The sequence below is a fragment of the Salmo trutta genome, chromosome 20, assembly GCF_901001165.1.
Source record: "Salmo trutta chromosome 20, fSalTru1.1, whole genome shotgun sequence".
In the NCBI taxonomy this organism is placed as follows: Eukaryota; Metazoa; Chordata; class Actinopteri; order Salmoniformes; family Salmonidae; genus Salmo; species Salmo trutta.
Genome location: NC_042976.1, coordinates 17,406,211 through 17,423,534, shown reverse-complemented (window position 1 = coordinate 17,423,534; position 17,324 = coordinate 17,406,211). Strand labels below are relative to the sequence as shown.

General features: G+C 42.0%; 1 protein-coding gene across 4 annotated transcripts in view; it reads left to right on the top strand.

Annotated features, from left to right (window-relative positions):
- The window catches only part of LOC115155628 (unconventional myosin-Ib), a 153,733-nt gene that overhangs the window by 116,723 nt on the left and 19,686 nt on the right, over positions 1–17,324 (top strand). For 2 of the 4 annotated variants that reach the window (XM_029702430.1, XM_029702432.1), the window contains exons 11-19: positions 4,887–5,005; positions 9,809–9,895; positions 10,060–10,125; positions 10,417–10,422; positions 11,634–11,738; positions 14,903–14,965; positions 15,265–15,465; positions 16,144–16,370; positions 16,589–16,789. In XM_029702430.1, coding sequence (XP_029558290.1) covers positions 4,887–5,005; positions 9,809–9,895; positions 10,060–10,125; positions 10,417–10,422; positions 11,634–11,738; positions 14,903–14,965; positions 15,265–15,465; positions 16,144–16,370; positions 16,589–16,789 — 1,075 coding nt within the window. The remainder of the gene's footprint in view (positions 1–4,886; positions 5,006–9,808; positions 9,896–10,059; positions 10,126–10,416; positions 10,423–11,633; positions 11,739–14,902; positions 14,966–15,264; positions 15,466–16,143; positions 16,371–16,588; positions 16,790–17,324) is intronic. The other 2 variants (XM_029702431.1, XM_029702433.1) reach the window with 1 other exon arrangement.

Below are 17,324 nucleotides of genomic sequence, written 5' to 3'. Positions count from 1 at the left end.
CAAAAATCTGCAATGCTCTTGTAGTGTGAGTTGTGCAATAGCCAATGAGAGCTCGCCAGAGAAGAAGCCAGTGAAATGATTGATGTTTTGCGTCACCCAGAATGTGTAGACCCGAGCAGGAGCGATGACTACTACAAGTATGCATCTGTACTTGACTTTAACCAAAGCCAAAGTGTCAAATCGTTACAGCTCTGAAGTACACAAGCAATATTATTCAATTCAAAATGTTGGCTAGACATTTCAACACTGTCAAGCGTGAATGTCGGACTGAAAATTTTGAGCCAGACAGCGTGGTATCCAACAATCCTCACGACCAAGTGAAGAATCTTGTAGTGTGACCACTGTCTGTGCCAGATCATTTAGTGTGCGCACCACTGCGTTGTCAAGACAAAACAACCTATAGGAAAGATGGTTGTTTAATGTGAGAGGCTCAGCAATGTTAGGATTTGAAAGCCATGTAGTGTCCACCCGGCTTAAGGGATGGATCGAAATTTAAAGAATGGTTAATGGAGGAGGGTCATGCTTTTTCAATTTCAGTCAAGGGGAGGGTTTATTTTTTTTATTTTTTTATCTAGTGCAGGGGATGAACATGTAATTGGTAATCAATGAAATTTCAATATTTCTCAGCGTTTTAGAATTAGTTGCTAATTAGGCTGTATATGGCTGTGTGCCCGACACCTCCCCTCATCTGACTCTCTGCTGGGCGCCCAATATCAAGTCTCAATCAAATGATCCATAAACTATAGGCTACGAACTGCATGCTCGGAGAAGCACAGCGCAAAGTTTTATTTCTAAGATAGATGCTGGGATGGTATAAAGACAACTAGGCTGCATTACACACTGCAGTTGATATTCCAACCCTGATCCCAGGCCTGCTCTGTTCTTGCTGATCAAAAATGTTGTGTGCTGCCTAACCAATGGCTGTGCTGTGTAGGCCTACAGTGGCAGTTCAGGAGGGAAGTCAAAGGGTTCGTCCGTATTTAAAAATAAAAATAAATAAAAAAATAAATACATTTAAAAAAATTGCAGACAGATGAGCCTATGTTTTCAGTTTAAAAAGGAGAGGGCGAAGATGAGAAGGAAGACCGGAGGTCAACTTTGATACCTTGCCAATACTATGATTGATTTTATTAAAAACAATGTTCCTTGCTCATGATGTACAGTTGAAGTCGGAAGTTTACATACACCTTAGCCAAATACATTTAAACTCAGTTTTTCACAATTCCTGACATTTAATCCTAGTAAAAATTCATGTCTTAGGTCAGTTAGGATCACCACTTTATTTTAAGAATGTGAAATGTCAGAATAATAGTAGTGATTTATTTCAGCTTTTATTTCTTTCATCACATTCACAGTGGGTCAGAAGTTTACATGAACTCAATTAGTATTTGGTAGCATTGCCTTTAAATTGTTTAACTTGGGTGAAAGGTTTCAGGTAGCCTTCCCCAAGCTTCCCACAATAAATTGGGTGAATTTTGGCCCATTGCTCCTGACAGAGCTGGTGTAACTGAGTCAGGTTAGTAAGCCTCCTTGCTCGCACTGCCCACAAATGTTCTATGGGGTTGAGGTCAGGGCTTTGTGATGGCCACTCCAATACTTTGACTTTGTTGTCCTTAAGCCATTTTTCCACAACTTTGGAAGTATACTTGGGGTCATTGTCCATTTGGAAGACCCATTTGCGACCAAGCTTTAACTTCCTGACTGATGTTTTGAGATGTTGCTTCAATATATCCATATAATTTTACTTCCTCATGATACCATCTATTTTGTGAAGTGCACCAGTCCCCCTTGCAGAAAAGCACCCCCACAACATGATGCTGCCACCCCCGTGCTTCACGGTTGGGATGGTGTTCTTCGGCTTGCAAGCCTCCCCCTTTTTCCTCTAAACATAACGATGGTCATTATGGCCAAACAGTTCTATTTTTGTTTCATCAGACCAGAGGACATTTCTCCAAAAAGTACGATCTTTGTCCCCATGTGCAGTTGCAAACCGTAGTCTGGCTTTTTTATGGTGGTTTTGGAGCAGTGGCTTCTTCCTTGCTGAGCGGCCTTTCGGCTTATGTCGATATAGGACTCGTTTTACTGTGGATATAGGTACTTTTGTACCCGTTTCCTCCAGCATCTTCACAAGGTCCTTTGCTGTCATTCTGGGATTGATTTGCACTTTTCGCACCAAAGTACGTTCATCTCTAGGATTCAGAATGTGTCTCCTTCCTGAGCGGTATGATGGCGGCGTAGTCCCATGGTGTTTGTACTTGCGTACTATTGTTTGTACAGATGAACGTGGTACCTTCAGGCATTTGAAAATTGCTCCCAAGGCTGAACCAGACTTGTGGAGGTCTACATTTTTTTTCTGAGGTCTGGGCTGATTTCTTTTGATTTCCCCATAATGTCAAGCAAAGAGGCAGAGTTTGAAGGTAGGCCTTGAAATACATCCACAGATACACCTCCAATTGACTCAAATTATGTAAATTAGCCTAACAGAAGCTTCAAAAGCCATGACATAATTTTCTGTAATTTTCCAAGCTGTTTAAAGGCACAGTCAACTTAGTGTATGTAAACTTGTGGTACAGTGAAATAATCTGTCAAAACTATAGTTTGTTAACTTGAAATTTGTGGAGTGATTGAAAAACGAGTTTTAATGACGCCAACCTAAGTGTATGTAAACTTCAGAATTCAACTGTATTTATCAGTTATTGACCTCACAATAAGCTGAAACTTGAAGCATTAGCCACGACACAATCAGTAGAAAGGGACAGCTCATGGGTGCTGAAAGGAGTCAAATTTCAGTATGCATTTAAAGTCTTAATTTTTAATTAGACTTTACTTTTAATGGGAGGGCTTTGTGAGGGATTGCATTTCTTCTTGTCTTAGAAGTTAGAGGTATGCCTACTTGTTTGACAGATTAAATTAGGTTATAGGCTGCAATATCCATACATTTGTTGGTCAATTCCTCCACCCACCATGCACTCTTTAAATAGCCTACTTCTGTGTCAGTGAAGGGCTGTACAGTTAAAACCAAGACTCAAATTGAAGGGATATGAGGGTATGCCATAGGCCTACCTTTGAATGAAGGAAAATGGCAAAAAGCGCAAGCCTACCCATTGTTAACTTAATATTTTGCAGAAAATAAAACCGATCTGATTTATATAATGTGATATTTAACAGTGCTTTGTTCCGTGATGCTTCATGCTAGAAACGAGCTGTAAAATACCTGGGAAAGACGTGACTGGTGCATATGGGGATATCATTGTTTTGTTTCTTTAACATTCAGAGGCTGAGCTACAACCTTCTATAGCCAAGGATACAAAAAAATAGACTTTACATCTAATTCTGTTAAAATCAATTGATGAAGCTATTCACTTTCTGTACAATAGAAGATGTTTAAATCCAAACAGCTTTTAAGGGAAACACTTGTGACCTTCTCTCGTTGGGTTGAGCCATGTAAGAAGAATAGCGAGCAGTTAAAGCTGCCATATTTCTCCATTGGTAGGCCTATTCTGTCTGGGGTGGAAATTTAGGCCTAACATTTGAAAGTACCATGCTCAGATTCATAATGATATCTCAGATTTATTTATTTGCCAATAGGGACACACTGATTTCACATTGGAGAAATATGATACAATGAACACAGGCCTATCTCTGTCCATTCCTAGCCTGTAATTTCGGTAATTTGTGTGGGGTAACAAAATATCCTTCTAATATTTAAAATGCTGTAAAACTGCATGAAATGTTTATAAAAGGCAATTTTTTTCTGGGACCTGCAAATACGATGATAGATTAATGCAATACTTTTACTATAAAGGAGATCCCACAACCTTCTGGCCCGCAGCTCTGTGCACTATCAAAATTCCTGTGTTGCTATGTAAAGCTTACAGGACGAAGAATGGTTTCTGAAACTGCATGTCTAGAGCTCTGGTCTGTCTGAGAAGTAATGGTAAATGGTAGACATGAATTATTATCTTGGATATAGGGGATGCTCACTTGTTTTTATTCTTCAAGCATTCGTGGAGGATGTAGGTGAAATATGGAGGGCCATCCATTTTAAATTGAGTGAAGTCCGGTTTTATCCATGTAACCCTTATGAATAACATTCACTCCTTAACTACAGTTTGCTATAGTATGCAATGTTTTCTGATGGTAAGTAAAGTACGCCTACTTATGTAACTGCTAACAGCTCTCCCCTATTAAGCAAATGTAATATTTTGCATGTCTGAATAACCCAGCCGTGGCACAACTTTGCATTCTTTCTTTGCAAACAAAACTCCTTTCTAATCTACAGGATACACTTAAGTGGAAGAAGTCCACATGGCCTGTGGTGTGAATCATGAAGTCCACACTTCTACTTTCTACATTAGGTTATTAATGGAATTTCCCCTTGTGACCATTTGACAGCTGTCACTATACACAAAGATATTTGTCAACAACACTACTCTTACATAAGACAATTGAGTGAGACACTTGACCTGTTAATACCTAAATACATTAAGGCTAATGCACTAACTCCTCATAAACATTACTCCGTCCGGCTGCTTTGGGGTATCCTGGCCAGGAGACAACACTGATCCTAAAGGAGATCGTTTGAGATCTCAGAGTAGATCACCTTCTCTCTAAGGAAAGGGTTTAGCTAATGCCCTTATGGCTACCCACTGGAACCGTGATACTGACATCAAGTGGCATTGTTGGTAAAGCTTAACATTGATATGGATTCTTTATTCACAGGGGATAGATTTCCTTTATTGAAGCGTTTCATCTAGTCATTGCCTATTTTGTTTGCTATACAGCTATTCTTTGCCTTCAGCCTCTATACAAAGCTCTATGATTTGAGCGTTTGTGTCAGTTGTTCTGTAAGTGAGTGTGTGTGTTTCCTCTGCTCTAATTTCCAGACCTGAAGGAGATGTGTGAGCTGTTGGGGATTGAGCAGTCTGTGCTGGAGAGGGCTTTCAGCTACCGCACCGTGGAAGCCAAGATGGAGAAGGTGTCTACCACACTCAACGTGGCCCAGGTGGGAAGATCAGCACTGTATATATAGCATCACACTTCTTTAGTTCTATCTATTTAAACATGAGTATGTATATAATGTATTATGCAACGGGTGGGTCTAATCCTGATTGCTCATTGGTTAAAAGCGCTTTCCAGCCAGTGTCTATGCCACAAGTTACCACCGGCTAAAGCTATGACGTTAAAATGGTTAATTACTCTGTTCCATCTGACAGTGCACTCCACTGTCTCATCAGCCCAGGCATGGGAGTTATAAACTTGATCGCCACTATAAAAAGCCTCTAGACATTTCTTTTAGGCTAAAATGTAGTTTTCAACAGCTGAGATTTGTATAAACCTTGCCGTCTGTCTCTCCGACATTAGCATCATTTTTTCAATATTCAAATTTTATCTCCCACTGTCTCATAGTAATGAACGTGTAGGGGTCAGGAGGAGACAGACAGGCAGGCAGCGTTTCTCAGCCAGTCGAAATCATGAAACATCTGGCCTCATTTTTATGGATTTATATACAAAGAAATATCTATTGAATAAATGTAAACCAAAACAAAGTGCAGCTAGTTTGCAGTCTTTCCAACATCAGTTTGAAATGATTGTGTTAGCTGTGTTGTTGGCTAGCTCATCTGGTGAGAGCACATTTTCTATGTCAGGCCTAACAACACCCGTGCCAATATATCCTCCTAACACTGGCTTCTCGGGCATTATCGCTTTATTCATGTATGCCACTTTTATCACCACACAGTACAGTGAGTGGGAGTGCATTGATTTTATGTATTTATTTTAGTAATATATATATTTGCCATCTTTTTTTTGCCAACGTACAAAAAAAACATACATAGACAAAATCAATAAACAACTTAACGTTTACATTCATACAATGTAATCCCACATGTTCCCATTGTATCCACACCTAGTGTTGGTTCTATTACTGGACTCTACCCCATATGACACTGCATTGATTTTAGTATGTATATTTGTTCCCTGTGGGACTTGAACCCACAACCTTGACTTTGCTAGCGCCATGCCCTCAGCAACTGAGCCACACAAGACCACCTGTCATCAGTGTATAGCAACACACTTACTTTCATGATAGCACTGACAGACTAAGTCTCAGGGGATGTTTCACACTACAGTTGTGGGTGGATGAGAGGATTATTTCCCTTTGACTTAATTCTCTGGCTAGCTTACTTCCTATCCCCATCTACTGTACATGGAAACATGTCCATTATGGATGAGGATTTGGTGAATTCTCCTCTGGAAATTTCAGAAGTAGGCCAGGTTTTGGGGTCAGTGAGGTCAGGCACATTCATGTTTAGGATAAACATATAGGAATAGAAGCTTGTTTCCTCTCCTTATGCTGGAGGTTTGAGTTCAAGCAACATTCAGTTGGTGATGAGAAGAAGAATGTCAGGGGCTAGTCCTCTCTCTAGTCCTCTCTCTAGTCCTCTCTCTAGTCCTCTTTCTAGTCCTCTCTCTAGTCCTCTCTCTAGTCCTCTCCCTGTTCTCCACAAAAGCAGCTTACGAAGGGTAGTATGAAGGGATGAGCTTCACATCTCCTGAAGTGTGATTTTAAACATCCTTGGCAGTTTTCTGGTAGCCTGGTCCCAGATCTGTTTGCTGTGTTGCCAACTCCTAAATTGCTGTGAAAATTACCATAGGAGTTGACAAGACAGCACAAACCGATCTGGGACCAGGCTACAGATCTGGCTCCTTGAGACCGGGACACCCTCCCCTGGTGGTACTGTGTGCTTTCTCTTATCTTCACAAACATCCGGCCAGATGGCGTAAACAGAAGGGTATATAAAGGCCAGGCTGAGACAATAAATCAGAGCACATTGGTTCAAGCCCTTGGAGGAACTATCGAACTAAAGGATCACCAGCTCATCCATAGCACATCACCAGTCCAAGCATCACCCCCTAGAAGTGTTTGTTTGTTAGGGAGGTTATGCCTGGTCCTGTCCATGCCACAGCGCTCTGTCACTGAAAGTTCACCTCTTCCGTTGTGTTTGCATGTGTGTGTTTACATGAGGAATGACAGCCTCTACTCCAGTGTGGCTGTATGCCAGAGGATGAGCCTCCATAACTATAGGGATGCTATTCGGCCCACGCTAGGACACACCTCCTCAGACAGCTCAATGTATAATTTTGTTCCCTTGTGGGTGGTTGGAATGAGAAACATTCTACAGCTGGAATTACAGCTTGACTGTCACTTTACATCCATAAAGACTGATAAATCCCTGTCCCAGTTGAATGCCACACTACTACAAGCATTTACCAGAGATATTTACTACAGCTATATTTCTCTGTGCATGAGAGCACTGAAATCTACACTGAACAAAATGTGAAGTTTTGTCACAACACAATGCCACAGATGTCAAGTTTTGAGGGAGTGTGTAATTGGCACGCTGACTGCAGGAATGTCCACCAGAGCTGTTTCCAGATAATTTAATGTTAATCTACCATAAGCCGTCTTTAACATCGTTTTAGCAAATTTGGCAGTACGTCCAACCAGCCTCATAACCACAGTCCATGTGTATGGCGTCGTGTGGTGAGCGTTTTGCTGATGTGAAAATTGTGAACAAAGTGCTCTGTGGTGGTGGTGGGGGTATGGACAGGCATAAGCTACGGACAGACAATGAACAGAATTGAATTTTAGCGATGGCAATTTGAATGCACAGAGATACCGTGACATGAATCTGAGACTCATTGTCATTCCATGCATCCGCCGCCATCACATTTCAGCATGATAACGCACTGCCCCATGTTGCAAGGATCTGTACACAATTCCTGGAAGCTGAAAATGTCCAGTTCTTCCATGGCCTGCATACAAACCAGACATGTCACCCATTGAGCATGTTTGGGATGCTCTGGATTGACGTGTACGACAGCATGTTTCAGTTCCCGCCAATACCCAGCAACTTTGCACAGCCATTGAAGAGGAGTGGGATAATGTTCCACAGGCCACAATCAACAGCCTGATCAACTTTATGTGATAGAGATGTGTTGCGCTGCATGAGGCAAATTGTGGTCACAGCAGCTACTAACTGGTTATCTTATCCACGCCCCTACTTTAAAAAAAAGAAGGTATCTGTGACTGCATTCCCGGTCCTGTGAAATCAATAAATTAGGGCCTAATGAATTTATTTCAAATGACTGATTTCCTTATATGAACTGTAACTACAATCTTTAATTGTTGCATGTTGCATTTATATTTTTGTTCAATGTATATACAGTGCATTCTGAAAGTATTCACTTCCACATTTTGTTATGTTACAGCCTTATTCTAAAATGTATTAAATAGTTTTTGCATCAATCTACACAAAATAGCACATAATGACAAAGCAAAAACCATTTTTTTCATTTTTGCTAATGTATTAAAAATAAGAAATGGAAATATCTCATTTAAGTATTCAGACCCTTTGTTGAAGCACTTTTGGCAGCGATTACAGCCTCGAGTCTTCTTGGGTAGGACGCTACAAGATTGGCACACCTGCATTTGTTGTTTCTCTCCCATTCTTTGCTACAGATCCTCTCAAGCTCTGTCAGGTTGGATGGGGAGCGTTGCTGCACAGCTCTTTTCAGGTCTCTCCAGAGATGTTCGATTGGTTTCAAGTCCGGGCTCTGGCTGGGCCACTCAAGGACATTCAGAGACTTTTCCCGAAGCCACTCCTGCATTGTCTTGGCTGTGTGCTTAGGGTTGTTGTCCTGTTGGAAGGTGAACCTTAACCTGCTCAGGAACTCAGACTGGGGCTTTCGTCGAGGATCTCTCTGTACTTTGCTCCGTTCATATTTCCCTCGATCTTGACTAGTCTCCCAGTCCCTGCCACGGAAAAACAACCCGACAGCATGATGCTGCCACCGCCATGCTTCACCGTAGGGATGGTGCCAGGTTTCTTCCAGACGTGATGCTTTGCATTCAGGCCAAAGAGTTCAATCTTGTTTTCATTAGACAAGAGAATCTGTCTTTAGTTAAGTCTGAGTCTTTAGGTGCATTTTGGCAAACTCCAAGTGAGCTGTCATGTGCCTTTTACTGAGGAGTGGCTTCCGTCTGGCCACTCTACCATAAAGGCCTTATTGGTGGAGTCCTACAGAGATGGTTGTCCTTCTGGAAGGTTCTCCCATCTCCACAGAAGAACTCTGGAGCGCTGACAGTGACCATCGAGTTCTTAGACTCCTCCCTGACAAAGTACCTTCCCCCCCTATTGCTCAGTTTGGCCAGGCGGTCAGCTCTAGGAAGAGTCTTAGGGGTTCCAAATTTCTTCTATTTAAGAATGATGGAGGCCACTGTGTTCTTGGACCTTCAATGCTGCAGACATTTTTTGGTACCCTGTGCCTCGACACAATCTTGTCTCGGAGCTCTACGGACAATTCCTTCCGCCTCATGGCTTGGTTTTTGCTCTGACATGCACTGTCAACTGTAGGACCTTACATAGACCGACAGGTGTGTGCCTTTCCAAATCAAGGCCAATCAATTGAATTTACCACCGGTGGACTCCAATAAAGTTGTAGAAACATCTCAAGGATGATCAATGGAAACCGGATGCACCTGAGCTCAATTTAGAGTCTCATAGCAAAGGGTCTGAATACTTATGTAAATAAGGTATTTCTATTTTTTATTTTTAATACATTTGCAAAAAAATGTAAACCTTTTTTTGCTTTGTCATTATGGAGTACTGTTTGTAGATTGAGGATTCTTTATTTATTTAACCATTTTATAATAAGGCTAAAGTAACAAAATGTGGAAAAAATCAAGGGGGCTGAATGCTTCTCGAAGGCACTGTATACTAAGCCCTTATTTGTGATTTGCTAGGCCTACTATGCCCGTGATGCCCTGGCCAAAAACCTCTACAGCCGTCTGTTCAGCTGGCTGGTCACAAGGATCAATGAAAGCATCAAGGTAGGTCTGGTCTCATTAAACGAGCCAGATTTGTCAACTATTATTCTATAAGCCATTGACTGTAAAGATATAAGCCCTACTAAAGTAGATTAAATGAGTGTCAGTAAGACAGGACTATCATTTTATATGTATCTTATACGTTCTCTTTCTATTTCTCCACTCAGGCTCAGGCCAAAACACGCCACAAGGTGATGGGAGTCCTGGACATCTATGGTTTTGAAATATTTGAGGTAAGAGTAATGGCTCAGTTTGGCAAATCGGTCCCTGGCCTAAATGGACAGAAATACCTCACACGACCCCTCACCCATGAGCAAAAGCATATTGTTTGCCTAAAACAAAGAACTTGTGTGGTTTCATGAGATTATACATTTGACATAAACAACTAGCAACTAAACTTCCATAGTCCAGTGTATATTTTTAAGTTGATCTCAAGTTCATGTTCCTAATGTGCCTGACTGTTCCCCACTCATTGTGAAGTCGTTCCATTCCTTTCTACTAAATGTTGTTGTCTGGGCTGACAGGATGGAGTAAGTACACCTGCCGAGAGTGTGCAGTGTGCATGCTGCGATCTATCTTCTAGTCTTAATTCAGATCCTCATCTATAACAGGACTTCCATTGTGTTTTTTTTGTGGCGGGACATGAAGGAGTACTGGTGCATCTTAAGTGAAGGAGAGGACATTCAATAGCAGAGCTTTTCTGAAGAGTGTATGAAGTAGCCTAGTCCCAGATCTGTTTGTGCTGTCTTGTCAACTCCTATGGTCCTCGTCATGCCAAGTGTTTGGCAAGGCTGCACAAACAGATCTGAGACCAGGTTATGTATGAACACTCCATCTGTTGCCATGTGTGGCCTGCTTTTCCTGACCAAAGGTGTCCAGTACACCCTTCGCCGCATATTGATGCTGTTCTAACCAACTGTAACCTAAGCAAATGGAGTGATATTGTTTCCTAACCCAACCAACGCTGATGCTGTTTGCCAAGTAGGGTTGATTGCAATGAAAAATTAACTTGTCATCTTAATTAATAGGAAAAGGGGATAATTTTCATAATTTGGGCTTTGAAATGGTTAACAAACTATCTTTCATACTCACTGTTCAACACCTTTGAAACAAGTTTATGATTAACACTGAAGCTTTACCGAGGTTAGTTTACATGTATTCATGATAAGAAACAAAGGTAGGATTTTTTGATCATGCAGCTATTTGTCTTATTGTCCAAAGACACTGTCCTTTGCTTTACAACCACTGTTGAACAAACAATGAGGAATGTCACCAAGAAATCAAAAGTTCTGGACATGTTCTGCTTGGTTGGTTGCCTAGATTGATAGCTAGCATTGCCTCAGTTTTATAGTAAATCAGTTCCCACAGTAGTTCAGAGAGAGAAAATAGATTCTCTCGGTTTGTTTGGAAAGAGACATTTTCTTTGTTGGCGTGACATTGCAGTGAAGGAATGGAGCTCTAGCAATTATGGAGCCAGCCCGGGTCTGTTTTGGCATTACCCTAGTGTGATCCAACAAGCGGGACAAAGGGGAAGAAGGACCCCGGAAGTGACCCAAAAGCTTATTGAACGGCTGCATGACAACACAGAAACAGATGGGGGCATTTCACAGTGGCAGGCAGATGAGAGAGTACTGAATGTGGTGCCATGTGGTACCCTGCTGTTTGCATCTGGACAGGCTAAAATGTGGCCTAATGACCGAACATGAGTCTAAATGGTATCTATGGGTGTTCTCCTCTACAGGACAACAGCTTTGAACAGTTCATCATAAACTACTGCAACGAGAAGCTTCAGCAGATCTTCATCGAACTGACGCTACGTGAAGAGCAGGAGGAGTACGTCAGAGAGGTAATGAACGGTTCCCCGGTTCCCTTACTGAGGACAACAGGGCTGTAGAGCACACTGTATCAAAACGTGTAGAAACAGAATAAAAATGAGTGTTACTTATTGGACCACGCAGTACAGGTGGTCCCTCCGTTTTTCAGTCTAGTTTCTTAAGTTTGGTGTCTAATGAACATGACCCAATCTACTGGCATCCACAGAGGAGGGAGTTGCCCCATAAAGCCATCCACCTTGCACCGTTCACCCACAACCATAGTACCCTCTGCCCCCCTGACACTTCTACACTCTAACAGGTCCATTTGTAGTGTGAGCCAGGCCTGTCAACCTGTGTTCTAGTACATCTGGGCTGTGATGTTGGCCATGCCTATATCACTCTGTTTTGTCCAGTCGCTCCCGTTCACTTCATGTACCTCTTTCACTCTTTTCTTTCCCATCCATTTTGTCTTTCACTTTTCTCTCTGCCTCTGTACCTCATTGCACTTCCTCCATGTTCTATTGTCCACCTCATTTATCGTTATAGTCCTCGCTCTCCCTCAACCTTCTCTCCTGCTTTCTTCACCACTCTTTCCTTATCTCTTCCTCTCCTCTCCTCTGTGGGTTTGGGGACTGAAGTGATCCTTCACTCCAGCAGGGGTAAACAGACTTCTTCCCCTGGGGCTCAGGCCTCTGTTTGCTTTCAGAGCTCTTAAGTATGTGAGTGCTGCTCCCTTGACCTCCCCTCCATGATATTCCATTGCCTGGCCTCGCTCCACATCAGTGCATGGGAAAATACCACACTGTGGGAGACGGGAGGGATGCAGAATCCGGATGCAGGATGCAGAATCCGCATCCCCACATGGCTAACCCAGCCCCGCCCCCAAACCTGGTCTCCCTGTCTGTCACACAGACCAAGTCAGCCACAACCACCAGTTACCAGCCCTGACATGTCATAGCGCTCCAAAGCCCAACCCAAGCCCTGTGATTGGGCACCACTGTTAATGTTGTCCAAACAGGCACGCTCTTTCAGAAACATGCTGTGCTCTTGAGTCTTGTGCTCTTATTGAAATGTATATACATTGAATAGAAAATATATTTTAAGGACTCTTACTGTTTAAACCCCAAGCTACAGCTGTGTCAACCCATTAAACCAGCAACAGCAGATCTGACTGAATGGCTTTGGTCAGTCAGGCCAGACAAATGCTTTAGATACTATCAGACATAGTGAACTGCTTAAAAGAAAATTCCACCCAAAACTATCTTTTGGTATTTGTTTCAGTAATTCATTGTTGATATAGTCCCAAAATGTTTTGCTTGTCAGCAATCAAGTTTTCTATATATACACTACCGTTCAAAAGTTTGGGGTCACTTAGAAATGTCCTGGTTTTCCTGATATTCCTGGAATATCTACATAGGCGTACAGAGGCCCATTATCAGCAACCATCACTCCTGTGTTCCAACGCCACGTTGTTTTAGCTAATCCAAGTTTATCATTTTAAAAGGCTAATTGATCATTAGAAAACCCTTTTGCAATTATGTTAGCACAGCTGAAAACTGCTGTTCTGATTAAAGAAGCAATAAAACTGGACATCTTTAGACTAGTTGAGTATCTGGAGCATCAGCAATTAGTGGGGTCGATTACAGGCTCAAATTGGCCAGAAACAAATAGCTTTCTTCTGAAACTCAACAGTCTATTCTTGTTCTGAGAAATAAAGTGTGAGAAATTGCCAAGAAACTGAAGATCTCGTACAACGCTTTGTACTACTCCATTCACAGAACAGCGCAAACTGGCTCTGACCGAAAAGGAGTGGGAGGCCCCGGTGTACAACTGAGCAAGAGGACAAGTACATTAGTGTCTAGTTTGAGAAAGACGCCTCACAAGTCCTCAACTGGCAGCTTCATTAAATAGTACCCGCAAACCACCAGTCTCAACGTCAACAGTGAAGAGGCAACTCCGGGATGCTGGCCTTCTAGGCAGAGTTGCAAAGAAAAAGCCATATCTCAGACTGGCCAATAAAAATAAAAGATTAAGATGGGCGAAAGAACACCGACACTGGACAGAGGAACTCTGCCTTGAAGGCCAGCATCCCGGAGTTGCTTCTTCACTGTTCACGTTGAGACTGGTGTTTTGCGGGTACTATTTGGTTGCTGATAATGGGCCTCTGTACACCTATGTAGATATTCCAGCTACAATAGTCATTTACAACATTAACAATGTCTGCACTGTATTTCTGATCAATTTGTTATTTTAATGTACAAAAGTTTGGGGTCACTTAGAAGTGTCCTTGTTTTTGAAAGAAAAGCTTTTTTTTTACGGTAGTGTGTATAAAACTTTCACATTATAGAAATAATAATTTTGATTCTCTGTTCTGTAAGTTGTTGACTAAATAGAGCCCCAGAGTTGAGGTGTCATAATACCCCTAAAACCTAACGGTCAAACAGGGAAATGGTTCCATTCGTTTTTCTACCATTAGACATGCAAGACTACAAATCCCTGCAAGCTCCTGCATGTCATCTCTAGCTGATACCTTTGCTAACAGGTATTGTGTCAATTTAAAACGTACTCAAGACAGTTCACAGAATTGTCCACTTAAAGAAATGTAAAAAATGTATGAATTACTACTTTTAGCTAACAGTATGTAGTTAATCCAGAGATTCTTACCTTTGCCTTGATTTGTCCGTCTCGTCCAGAATCATGGAATTTGTAATTCTTTATGATAGCCACATTAGCAGCTAATTAGCATTTCATTTTGGGGGGGTAAATACAAGCAAATATATTGATAAAAGTTATCTTGTCCTAGAGAGATTTACACAGTTATCAGAACATCACGCTAGGGTAAGCCTACACAGAACACAGCCCTTATTTTAAGGTTTTCTAAAATCCCCTATGGGAAAAAATGAATGTTGGATAAACGATTGGAACCATTTCCCTGTTTGACCGCTATGTTATATGGGTATTAAGACTCATACTGTGGTACTCTATAGCCCATTGGTTAGCTGCCTGTCTGAGAGTTTTGAAGGTCAGTGGCTTTATCTCTTAAGCCACTCAGGTCTGTATAAGTAAGTCTAGGTGAGGTCAGGATTACACTACAGAACAATGCTTTGTTGGAAAGCCCAAGACATAAGTGAAAGTTAGTGGGGAAAAAGAGAAAATAGTAACCTGTTTGTAACCTCTTGTTCTCTGTTTGTGACAGGGCATTGAATGGACCAACATTGAGTATTTCAACAACGCCGTTATTTGTGACCTCATTGAGAATGTAAGGTGGTCTCCCTCAATGTCATCTGATTCTTGTAAAGCAAAACAAAGCAATTTCACAATCATGAATAATTACCTTGAAACAATTTTCCATGATATACACATGGTTTATCGCTAATGACCAGACATGATTACCTCAAATATGGGTTAACTTTGGGCTGTAATCACAGTTTACTCTTTTTAGAGCAATTATAATACTGTATCGTACATTTTGAATTTATTTTGAAGAATGTATTCTCAGAATAATATGTTAAGAGGAATGTGTTATAATCCACTCTCTCCTCTCCTTCTCTGTTGCAGAACCAGAATGGTATCCTGGCCATGTTGGATGAGGAATGTCTCAGGCCAGGCACAGTGACTGATGACACCTTCCTAGACAAGCTCAACACCATCTGTGCTGAGCACCAGCACTTTGAGAGTCGCCTCAGCAAAAACTCCAAGTTCCTGACGGACCACAGCTTGCCTCACAGCTGCTTCCGCATCCAACACTACGCTGGGAAAGTAGGGAGGAGAAACACACTGTACATATACTGGGAGACTGTGTGGGACCCAGGGTTGGGGTCAATTCCATTTCAATTCAGGAAGTAAATTGAAATGTCCAAGTCCAATTTTAGGTTTATTTCCTGACTTGACTGAATTTAAATGGATAAATTAACCCCATCACTGGTGGGACCTGAATTAAACTGAATCATAGACATGTATAACCTAGATATGACACTCTGGTAATCACTGGCGAGGAGAAAAGATAGGATCAATACTGATTATAGTCACATGAGCAGAGTGGAGAGGAGCGTGCAGATTGGGTTAAGAGCATTACCTGGAGTGCATCACATGCAGTGATTGTAAAAGAATATCAGTAATGCAGAGGTTTTCCTTGACACATGATGGACCAGAATAGCCCAGAATATATCCTGCTTTAAAGACACTATGGGTAAATAGACTTATAATCCCCATTTGGTCAACATCCCCGACAAACAGTGTTGCATTTGTATTAATCGGATTCAATCCATGGCAAGTATTTCCTCAGGATGAGTTTAGGATTGACAGTAAAGTACTACTACTCCTCCTCCCTCTGGGTTGTCGTTCTTTTCATGGGGCAATAACAGATATTTTTCTGTGCTTCATGTCTGAGTATTTTCATCACTGTCTTGGTGTTTTCATAATTGTCTTGTGGTCTAGGTGCTGTACCGCGTGGAGGGCTTTGTAGACAAGAACAATGACCTGCTGTACAGAGACCTGTCTCAGGCCATGTACAAGGCCACCCACAGCCTGATGAGACAGCTGTTTCCTGAGGGAAACCCTGCTAAGGTCAACCTGAAGAGACCCCCCACCGCAGGCTTCCAGTTCAAGGCCTCTGTAGGGGGACTCATGAAGAACCTGCAGACCAAGAACCCCAACTACATCAGGTACAGTAAACCTAGAACCCCACCTACATCAGTTAAATTACCGTTCGCTCTGAGGATCATGTATTCAAAAGGAACAGTATTGTGATCAGAAAGAAATCAACTAACTCTATAAGATCCTTGGGGCAGTATTCTGAGATCCGTGTTAACTCTGATCAGGTCCACTGACTACCATTGCATGTCCATGCCATAGAGTCTGACCGTCTGTCTGTTCTCCTCAGGTGCATCAAGCCCAACGATAAGAAGGCGGCCCACATCTTCACGGACTCACTGGTGTGTCACCAGGTGCGTTACCTGGGTCTGATGGAGAATGTGCGTGTGAGGAGGGCAGGCTACGCATTCCGCCAGCCCTACGAGCCCTGTCTGGAGCGATACAAGATGCTCTGCAAGCAGACCTGGCCTCACTGGAGAGGACCCGCCAGGTAGGACCTCAGCTCTGCCTTTACAGAAGTACTCTAGTTATTATCAGCCTGTTGGGAATAGTTTATTTACCATGTGATGATCATAGAGTAAAAAGATCTACCTCTTCCTCAATCAAATCAATCTAATGTATTTATAAAGCCTTTTTTACATCAGCAGTTTTCACAAAGGGCTTTTACAGTTTCCTTTCCCATGTTTAGCAGTGTTCTAACTGGATAACAATGTAGCAACAGCAGTATAGTCATCCATGGATGAATTGCCCGTTCATATCCCACCATGATATGATGTCAACAAGCCGTTTTGGGTTGGCTAGATCTGGTTGCGCTGGGGTGACTATCAGATCATCTAACAGCTCAGTAATTTCCTTTACTTTGTCCAGGGCATGTTGAGGCAGTTGCCCCATATCTCTGCTGTGTGCCAATTTCACTCTAAGTCATGTTGCATTCACTGTAAACGTATTAGGGATGGGCACGGTTAATCGAACAGACTTTAGTATTCGATTACCTGAGCGTACAATTATTTGCGGGGGGAAAAAAT